The sequence below is a fragment of the Bemisia tabaci genome, chromosome 4 (assembly GCF_918797505.1).
Source record: "Bemisia tabaci chromosome 4, PGI_BMITA_v3".
Lineage (NCBI taxonomy): Eukaryota > Metazoa > Arthropoda > Insecta > Hemiptera > Aleyrodidae > Bemisia > Bemisia tabaci.
In genome coordinates, this window is record NC_092796.1 from 3,566,739 (window position 1) to 3,577,775 (window position 11,037).

The following is an 11,037-nucleotide window of genomic DNA, read 5'->3' on the forward strand; positions in this document are numbered from 1 at the left end:
CACCTACCCCGGTGCATACAATTTCCACACATGTTTCCACTCCAGTGTACACAACAGTGCTACCGCGAGGCGCGAGCTTGATATCCTAGGATCACAAGATTGTAGAGAGTTTATTGTCATGTATGTTTTCCGGTGAAAATATAATTTTCCCTAGCCGTTTCGAGGAGCCGGTCTACTTCTGATATTAAATGCAGGAGTTCAGAGATTCAGACCATATTTATTTATTTATTTATTTATTTATTTATTTATTATCATTTATTTATTTATTTATTATTTTATTTTATTCATTTTCTTTTTTAAATGAAAATAATACCTAAAATAGAATGAACGAAAATTTCGGGGCGTAATTTTCTTCAATCTTGCTTGAAATCAGTTAGGTGCTTCTGATTCTTCGCCCGGGTTTTACGATTGATGAACGGGAAAATGGATTGCATTTTGCAAAAAGGAACCACTAGCATTGCAATGATGCTAAGATTGTGCAACTTCATCCTTTGCAATAAAATTGCGGAAATTGTGAAAAACTATGAAATTTAGATGGTAATTTTTGTCTTGAATTTACAGTTTTTAGCGAGTAAAATAGGAACTATTAAGGGATAATCGGGGTTTTCCTCCAAGACAAAAGAAGTTGCACAATCTCAGCAACATTGCAATGCTAGTGGTTCCTTTTTGCAAAATGCAATCCAAATATGTGTCGTTATTGCACCGATTCAGAAACTCGAACCACGTAAAATTAATTTGGGTTTAATAAAAAGAAAAAAAGGAATGAAAATATCGCGTCAAAATTTTTGATGATTTTATTTGAGAACATTCTGAAAAATCCCCTGAAACTCTTGAAAAAGCTGTACATATATTCTTAAAAAAAAAAAAAACCTTGAATAAAATAAGACATGAAAAGTGGCGTGTAACGTTGCAATCGTAAACAATTCCCAGCATCTAGGGATCTTCAAATACACTTTTAACAGCTTAGGCTGCTATCATAGCATTTCATCGTTTTCAGTGCCAAAATTTTCATGTTCGATTTGTCATTTTTACGGTGATTCATCGATGACAGCACGGTAGACCACTTCGATCGCTTTTGACGTAACCAGTCTCTCGAATTCTGGAGAAAATTGAAAATCGAAATCTGGATTCATCACAGTAAATGCATGAAGTCTCGTGTGCGTCAAAAACAGATGAAGCAAATGACCTCGACCTGACAATCAAAAACAGCGAATTCTAACAAGGACACCGGTGTCAAATTATGTTCTGCATGCTTGCAAAAAACGCGAATTCTGAACCGACCTACCAGATTTGTTGAAATCAGTGCCACATAGAATCGTTTTCACAGATTTAAGTCAATTCTCGGTCCTTGTTCATAAAAAATTAATCCAAAATTATATACCTAATTAAAAGCGCATTTTCCGATTCATTGTGATGAATGGCTTTCTTTCATTTCGTCGGGATAGTGTATTACTTTACGCTGTTGAACCTTTTTATTTTATTTTTTATACATTTGCATTTAGGATTTTATCTCCACCAAGCCTTGATTATTCTTCTACCTACGTAGGGGTCAATCGATTTCAGTATTTTTCCTGAGGTATTCTGGAGGTGCATGCATTTGCAAATTAAAATTGATCTGAAACATAGTTATTATATATTCTGTGAGAGAGTTTTGACTTAAAAAGTGAAGAAAACGTCGTTAAGGTACTCAAAAAAAGGGCCGAAAGAGGAATTTTGCAGCCTTTAAAAGTCAGTTTCTGCGCAAATGAGTGATTTCACGCACCGAGCAGCCCTCGGGACAGTTCCTCTTTTTCACTCTTTCTTTTTACGGGCTTTATTCCGTCTAAATTTAAATAAAAACACTATGATGTAGCCGTTTTTTACTATTAGTAGTATTAGTGTATTCCAGTGATTTCGCCTTTATACTGATTGTCGTTTTCTGAGCAAAATTTTGTAACAATGTAGGCACGCGTGCAAAAAGACTGCGTGTTCAGAACACCAGCTAAGGCAATGAATTGTTCTCTCGGCAGGTATAAAACGTGATAATTCTGCAGAGATTCTGAGTTTATTCGTGATTTGGGAAGTTGCATGTACTTATACCGATACCTCCTACTTTGTTGATTTTTTTCCAAGTGTTCCGAAACACCAATTAGTGGGATGGTGATTGCCGATTTGAAGCAGTTGGAGTTAGTGTGGGCCCTTTTATTGTTTCTAATTTTACGTGCCTCGGTGAGTGACATTAAAAAATTAAAGAATCATTTTAAATATGGTACAAAGAAACAAAAAGCGTATCAGTTTTAATGACACGACATTAGAGTCCAGGACCGTGGCCGGCTGAAGACTTTCTTACGACACTGAATAATAAAGGCACGGTAATGAAGCCTAGCTGGATCCTGCACACAAGTGCAGATTTGGATACATCGTGTTTAGTTTCCGATGACAACTTGAGATAGAGTGTTTGTTGGTATGAGGGTACCATTAAGTTGGAAGTTACCTCAGCAAGTGGCAGTATTTTAATTTGCGAAATAAAAATCTGGGCATAAGGGAAGTATTATGGTCGAGGTAAAATTAGGAGGCATCCTATGGAATTTATTCCTCAAATTTCTACATCATGACGTCTTTTTTGAGATGAGAGGACGTAACTTCAATCCAATGTTACAAAATTTGCTCGAGCAGTTATATTTTTTACGGGAATAACAACTGAAATTTCTGTCGAAAATGTTCATATTTTTATCGTGCAATCAGAAGAAAATTCATTGAAATTTTCAATAAGAAATGTCCCACGGTTTCGTGGCAATAATAAAATTTTCCAGTCAAAATTTCGCGACGTTACGAAATGAAGTTACGTTTTTTTTTTGCACTCGGAGGCCACAAAATGTTACCATGCATCGCTGACAATACCTATAGTAAGGATTAAAAATTCAAATATGAAGTAGGTATTAATAACATCGTGTGGAAGAATGTTGCGCCCACATTTTGGTACCAAAAAACGCCTAAAAATGTTAAACCAACCGGAACTATGATATTTTACTAGGTTCGTAATTTCCACTCTCAGTAATACATCGTTTCTCAAACAAAAGGACGTACCTATAACTCAAAGTTGCGAAATGCCTACTCGGTAATCGTATTTTAATAATTGCAAGACTGTTGGGCATTTCTGACCAACAATTTCACCGATTTGTCCTCTGATTAAACGCGAAACTCAGCAAAAGTTTGAACAGAAATTACGGAATTCTTCGGGTAATAGGGCGTATAAGGCTTGCAATGTTGCTGATATTGTACAACTTTCCTTTACATTTCCAGCAAATGAACTTCACCCATAGTCGTCTTACTTTCACACAATACAGAGAAAAAATTCGGAGCAGATATTTGGTGAAAAATTCATGGCACAGCTTTTATACAGGTTAAAGAAGTACATTGCGCAATCTTAAAAGCATTGGAAGTCTCATACGCCCTTTTCAATCGAATAAATCCTCAAATACAGTCTAATCTCTGAGGAACATGTAAATATTCCAGTCGATTTTGCAACCTTACTCCCTCTGGAGAACATCAAATGGACGTATTTTCACCAAACAGAACTATGTGCGGGTGGGGGAGATAAGGTGTGCTCGTGGTGAGCTGATTCGGAAACAATGTAAAAGTGGGCTTGATTCTTTTTGAAGAATTCGAAAAGCGGGATTTAAAATTCACCAAACGAAACTATGTGCCAACTGTATGCAGGACTCATGAGCCGTGGGCATGACTCAAGAGCCTTGTGGACAGGGCTCATGAGTTAAAAACCGCGTAGCTCCTCGGATTGCTCCCATTATCACCGCTGACGTCACTGGCGTTTTATAATTGCCATTCACTCTTGCGGCCCGAGAACTAAAGTACACACCTCGTATTTCCCACCCACACATAGTCCTGTTTAGTAGAAATACGTCCAAATCCTGGAACCTGCCAAATCACGCTGAAAAAAAGATTGGTAGAATTTTCCGTTTCTTCACGCTGTATTTCACACAGCGTCAAATTTAGAGTCAATTCTGTCAGTCGAAAGGTAAACGTAACTATACACTGGTATAAGTACCTAACCATTCCTCTGGCAGAATCGACTTGAAGATTGGTAGAATTTACCATTCTTCCACGCTGTGTGAAATACGGCGTGAAGAAATGGTAAATTCTACCAATCTTTTTTTTTTCAGTGCACTGCTGCTAATCACTAATTTTTATCGAACGCTTCTCAGGGCGAGGATGAAGGCGTCAGTCAAAACCTGGAGAGGCGAATGTTTTTCAGGTTCGGTCGATTCCGGCGAACGGGGGTCGCGCAGCAGAACCCGGTGCCGCCGGCCGTGAAAGAGAACATCGACCAGAACATCTGCGCCGAATTCGAGCCGTACGTCTGGATGGGCCCACTCAACCCCAAGAACGTCCGCGAGCAGCGCAAGTGCCAGGCGGCCGCGCAGTACCTCTTCGCGTCGGACGCCCGACGCCCTGACGATTGTGGCCGTTACTTCGGCGCCCGCTGCGCTCAGGAGGGTAATAACAAATTCGTCTGTGTCGTCAGAGTCTGGCCGAGCCTCTTCCCTTCCGCCGAGAGACCACTCTCCTACTGCGCCCAGAACTTCAACACCGAAGTCCTCTCCAAACCCAAAGAGCCGACCCCGCAGCCAAAACCGCAGCCGATACCAGAGCCGAAACCCGAGTCGAACCCGCAGCCAAGACCACAACCGCTCAGACCACCGACCCCTGCTGACGATCCAGATAGGACTCCTAATAGAGGACCTCTGAGTAATGATGACCAGAAGCCAGCAGATGATCGCAACGCTAAACCAGCTGATAATCGCACCGATAAACCAGTAGATGATGGCACAGGAAAACCAAATGTAGAAGGAGCTTCAAATTCAGGAGATCCCACCAAAATACCAGTCGATGATCCCACCAAAACACCAGCCGCTGATGATCCCACCAAAACACCAGCCGCTGATGATCCCACCAAAACACCAGCTGCTGATGATCCCACCAAAACACCAGCCGCTGATGATCCCACCAGAAGGCCGGGCGATAACGACCCCACCAGAAGACCGGACGACCAGAGAACTCCATAAGATAATCCATAACAACCTAAACCTCAAAAATGAGTTTTGGCTTATCTTCCAAGCCAGTAAACTATCCCATCGAAAAATTAGACGCAGACTTACTCTCAAAGCAGCCGCAAAATTAAGTGTGTGGCCAAGTAATTGGACGGTATTAACCAGGAGCAGCCTAACTGATTTCTCATTTCTTCTCGTGTTTCATTTTTTTAAACAATGAGCTGCCTTAAAATTGTGTTCCTATCCTGTTCGAGGATTTTTTAGAATGCTCATCTGCATCACAATCATCAGACACCTAAGGATAGCGAAGCAAAGGTTGCAATAAAATGAGGTTACATGGTAAATTCTTGCTTCTGCATCGGAGTGTTATGTATGTTGCCTATTCACTAACTGAAGGGGCTCCTTTAATTGGACTTTATTGCAATTCAATTGAAATAAGTTTGAAGTTGCCGATCTTTGGCAACATGACCTTTTGGATCGATGAGCTTCATCCATGGATCGCTTAAAATTGGCATTGATTGCCCAAATGATGTTGAATTATTGAAATCTCAAAATGTTTTGAATTGAATCGTAATATTATTTCAATATTTTCGTTGCATTTTTTGTATCGGCAATTAAGACAGGAAAATAAGCACCTCAAAATTAAGTTGATTTTGGTTAAGGTCGTCCAATTACATAATCATATTTTTGAATTAAATTTGCTGGACAAAGTTTTGAAACATTGTAGCAAATTTAGCACGGATGATGAGGTTATTTTCGCGAGTAAAAATTCTCAAACCTCTGTAAGTCTAAGCTTAAGTCCATAAATCCTGGTTTTTATAGTAACGGAAATTTAAAAGAAAAACAAGGGTACATGAATCGGAGAAAAGACGATTTAACTCACAAATATGCCAGAGCAAACTCGAAACTGCCTTGGTACCTGCATTATTTCTAGAGAGCACGGTAATAGTGTTCCGGACTTCCGGGTGAAATCCGTTCACCATTATAGGAATGAGAAATTATGTTCCGAATCAAGATTTGATTGTTCTATACACATTCCAGGTTAGGGAAAAAATTATGTAAAGTAAGCGTTCTGAATAAATCATTATTCTGTTGTGAATCATTCAATTATTTTACATTTTTTCAACATTCTTAATTCTAGATTACCTACCTGCAACAAATTTTTCAGAATGGGACCAGCTTCAAGGTTTTGGAAATGACTTATATCTGCCATTAACATTTCCGTAAGTGCAAATATAGATATAAATAAACGCATTCGGTTCCTACTTGCCAAACTCAAAGTACCTAAAGTAAAGAATCCAAGTGGACGTGTTTATTCTAAAAGGAACTATGTGCACAGAGTTTGCGTGCAACATAGTTTTTTTTTTTTTTTTTTTTTTTTAGCAAAAATGAGTCCAAAATCTTCTGAAGAAGCAGGTAAATTAAAACAGTATATTTACTGGCAAAATTTGCGAGAATGTCAGTTGAAAATTAGAGCGTGTATTTAGCTTTTCTTCCACTTATGCTCAACTGCACTTTCGTGTGAAGCTCAGCCTAGCGAAAACACCTGTGTCGTGATATGCGACATGTGTTTTACGCTTCAATCACGCTGTAGTTTTTTCTGTGCAAATTCATGTTCATGAGTTTCCCCCTAGACAGATAGTTGTTTCTTGCTCAATCGGTTACACAAACAATTCCTTAAAAAAAAAAAAAAAAAAAAAAAAAAAAAAAAAAAAAAAAACCCGCACGTTTAAACAGTGCAATGTCAAAGGCTCACTAAAATATTACAAATTCAATTAGCCTCAAGGTGCATCTTAAAATTCCTTGATGCGAGGACAAAGTACTTTTGGAACCATACATAGGAAATTAGGAAAATTATGTTAACTTCAGCAAGCTGTATCTGCCTTAAAAATCATAGTTTGTGGATTAAAAATAACGGGGGCTGCAGATGAAACGTTGGCGGCTGGAAAAATTGACGCAATCTCGATTTTAACTACGTTCTCGTCCCTTCCACAATTCCATGCTCTTTTAGATGAAATCGCTAAAACAGCACAATTTATCTTAATTTTATAACGAGACTTATGAGAAAGCCGTAAGTGCGCAAAAAATGACGCAGTTGCAGGCAAGACAGCAGTAAGTGACACTCCTCTATAGAGCCAATATGAAAACAGTGCTTTCAAATAAAGTACCGCGCGCCCTCCTCTGACAATTTCTAACTCGGAAATGTGTTAGTTGTGTGTCCAAAACGCAACCACAAAAGCATGCAGAAAATAGCACTTACGGCTGTTTTGCCTGACACTAGTAACAGCCTAACATGAAAATGAATAATACCCTTTCAATGTAATTGAAATGAAATCAGTCGATTTTTAATCATCCAAACGATTTCTAGGAGTCTCTGACGATTAGTAGCACTTTGACAAAGAACGGATGCCTCTAAAATAAAATTTTCCGATCAGGCGCTTCTGCGCCCGTTTTCTCAAAACTTAATTTGTACGCTTACTGCCCTCTTCGCTATCACGGCAGTATAATAGATCAACCGTATCAATCAGATCCATCGTGCTCCGGAGGTCGCTGGATCCGATGCAATCTCCAACTGGATATATTTCTGCCAAACGGAACTATGTGCATTAAGACATGAGCCCTGAGACCCATAAGAATATATACATGACAGGGATCACGTCATACTGCACATAGTTCCGTTTGGCAGAAATATGACCAACTTTCAGTGCCGTAAGGGTAGTGGATGAATTGCTGTGCGCTGTGCGCCTGTACCATTGTCCTTACCCTTGGTTGTCATTGGTTACTCCTTGTAAACAAAGCGACGAGGCTGAAGCTCTTAGTGGGAAGGCGGGAGGGGAGCATTCTTTGGAAACTTAGTAAGTGATAACAGCATCAACACAGTCACGGAATGTAGCCAGCTGTACGTAAACCAGCCGTGGTATCCGCCACGGAATGGGACCTTCCGTGAGTCGACTAACCAAGTGCATGACGAACAGATACAAAATGTTTACGTGGTGTTTTTTCTCCCTTTTCTCATGACGAAATTTAAGGTAAAATCAGCTGGGACTCACATCATGCGTCTTTGACTATTACTGCGTAAGTACTTAGACCCATTTTTTGGTTTACTGATTGATTCAAGACTATGTAACCCAGTGCAACTAAAATATTGAAGTAAAGTTGCGATTTAATGCAGTATAATAACATTTTTTTACAATATTTTTACATCATTGATAATTACTACATGCCAACGCTAAATGATCAAAAGTATGAGTTGCATGTATCAGAAAGATAGGTAAGTTTTGATGCGACGGAAAGTCGCAACGTATTTAAATTTTGTTACGTTTAGTTCGAAAAAAGAAAGGCCCCTTCAATCTTCAGAGAAGCAAAATACACAACATTCCGCTGCAACGGTTGCAATCTATGCTACTTGTAGAAAAAATATGCGTAACTTTAATTGGACTACATTTTGCAATATGGCACTACTGTTTCTGACTTGTTTCAAAAACAACATAAAACCATCAGTTTCCTCGTGCAGATGTGAGATTTTATAGATGATCCAGGAATTTTAGTTCCTTGCTGCAAATAATGCAATCCAGCTAGGCAGGTTGAACCAAAAGCAACTTAAATTGATGGCTAAAGTCGGAGAAAGAATATCTTTGATTGCAGCGTTGCACATTTTTCTTAAGTTTCTGCTTAGTAAACGGAAACCAGCCAAAGGGTTTACCTAAAATTTCTTCTACATTTTATCCTCTCATTACACGTAATATCCACACGAACACAGGACCGGATTTACCTACTTGCCGCCCATGGGCCGCCCGTATTTTTCCGCCCCCTTCTCATTTGTTATTTGAATTTGTCATTGGATCGTATTCGACAGTGGTTCGATGTATCGTTTGGTTCAAAACAATAGAACATAATCTCAAACAAAAATTTTAGGATTTAATTTGGAAAAGCTAAAAATGGGACAATTCCTGACAATTTCACTTTTCATTGGCAGAAAGTAAAAATTCAATCACATAAGACCCGTTACCTCAGATTTCTAAATTGACTTTTGAGACTGTGGTTACATATTGAACCAATCGATATCAATATAATCTCACCCATGTGATCCGTCGATTACGATCTATTAAAAAACTTCAAGTGAACGTGTCGATGGGGGAGGGGTGTATGAGACGCGTTTAGTCGTGTTGGGTACATTTTTTGTGAAAGCCCTGTCAACACCAACAAAAGTTCAGTTCCGTAAACCCATCCCTGTTTCGGCAAGGCCTTCCATTTATAAAAAACGAGCGAAAACATTATGAAAGAACAAACATGTATGTGGTTAAAAATTTTAACTTCCACCGCCGCGCCGACCGCACTGTGTTGGCGCAATGCGTGAAGTATTCATGCAGTCTTGCAGGCGCTATGGGTTTCCAGCCGACTGCTGCTGACCGCAGTGTGTTTGACGCAATGCGTGAAGTATTCATGTAGTCTTGTAGGCGCTATGCGTTTCATGCTGACCGCCGCGCCGCTCCGTTCCAGGTCAAATTGCGTGTTTTGTTTCTCTAACTCGACTAATTGAAGGTGTTGTCTCATGTATCACCGAGAGACGACAAAATTAGAAATTACTATACTTTCACTCTCAAGAAATGAGAGATTTTGTCGTCTTTTCTTGTTTGTAATTTATTTTCTGAATCCGATTTTTTTCTCTCTTTTTACATTCAAAAAGATCGCAAAATTTGCCGCCCCCTACATTTTGCCGCGAAGGGCCGCGGCCCCTGTGGCCACCCCCATAATCCGGCCCTGCGCGAAAATTCAAAGAAATACTGTGGTTGGTTTTCTCTCAAAAAATGTACAGCCCCCCTTCCACCCCCTGTGGGCTGATTGTTGAGATTGATCGACAAATGTACAGACGAAGAAGACAAAAAGGATTTGGAGGGATCCTATTGGTGGAAGCGGGTGGTTGCAATGAACAAAGAAGGTAGGCAATAGACTAACTAACGGCAACCCCCGAGAGGCCCTACAAATAGTCCATCATTTTCTCGCTTAGTCTGTAACAAACACCCATTTCAACCAACAGGATCGCTCCATATTCCCTATGTCTTCTTTGTCTGTAGCTCTGTCGATCGATTTCAACAATGAGCCCGCTGCTTGCTCACTGATAAAATCTGTATATTTTTTGGATCAGAATGAGCCCAGCGAAAGCTGGTATGGTGAAAGAGCGACGGACATCGTTGGCGGCGGTGACGAGTGTAGCGCAGTCGTTGCAAGGGATCACGATCGAAGCGAACTACTCGGCCTTCTCGGAGAGCGTCCGGCGTCGCGCGCCCAAGGGCGTCCAGTGCGCCGTCTTCTGCGGTGGGCGCCGCTGCAAGTACGAGAACCCGGAGGTCTGGGACTCCACCCACAAAGCCATCAGAGGAATCTACTCCCACTGGTCAGTGCCTCCATTTGTGACCGTCTCTAGAGGGTCGCGCAGCAGAACCCGGTGCCGCCGGCCGTGAAAGAGAACATCGACCAGAACATCTGCGCCGAATTCGAGCCGTACGTCTGGATGGGCCCACTCAACCCCAAGAACGTCCGCGAGCAGCGCAAGTGCCAGGCGGCCGCGCAGTACCTCTTCGCGTCGGACGCCCGACGCCCTGACGATTGTGGCCGTTACTTCGGCGCCCGCTGCGCTCAGGAGGGTAATAACAAATTCGTCTGTGTCGTCAGAGTCTGGCCGAGCCTCTTCCCTTCCGCCGAGAGACCACTCTCCTACTGCGCCCAGAACTTCAACACCGAAGTCCTCTCCAAACCCAAAGAGCCGACCCCGCAGCCAAAACCGCAGCCGATACCAGAGCCGAAACCCGAGTCGAACCCGCAGCCAAGACCACAACCGCTCAGACCACCGACCCCTGCTGACGATCCAGATAGGACTCCTAATAGAGGACCTCTGAGTAATGATGACCAGAAGCCAGCAGATGATCGCAACGCTAAACCAGCTGATAATCGCACCGATAAACCAGTAGATGATGGCACAGGAAAACCA

At 41.2% G+C, this 11,037-nt stretch overlaps 2 protein-coding genes across 2 annotated transcripts; both read left to right on the forward strand.

Moving 5' to 3' along the window:
- Window positions 1-2,027: 2,027 nt before the first annotated feature.
- Window positions 2,028-6,155, forward strand: LOC109031337 (uncharacterized). The gene is made up of 2 exons (XM_019042793.2): window positions 2,028-2,208; window positions 4,203-6,155. The coding sequence occupies exons 1-2, from the start codon at window positions 2,137-2,139 to the stop codon at window positions 5,061-5,063; spliced, it is 933 nt and encodes a 310-aa protein (XP_018898338.2). The 5' UTR covers window positions 2,028-2,136; the 3' UTR covers window positions 5,064-6,155.
- A 1,093-nt stretch (window positions 6,156-7,248) lies between these two features.
- On the forward strand, window positions 7,249-10,510 carry LOC140224376 (protein tyrosine phosphatase domain-containing protein 1-like). The gene is made up of 2 exons (XM_072299053.1): window positions 7,249-8,123; window positions 10,195-10,510. The coding sequence occupies exon 2, from the start codon at window positions 10,196-10,198 to the stop codon at window positions 10,508-10,510; it is 315 nt and encodes a 104-aa protein (XP_072155154.1). The 5' UTR covers window positions 7,249-8,123; window position 10,195.
- The last annotated feature ends 527 nt before the right edge of the window (window positions 10,511-11,037 follow it).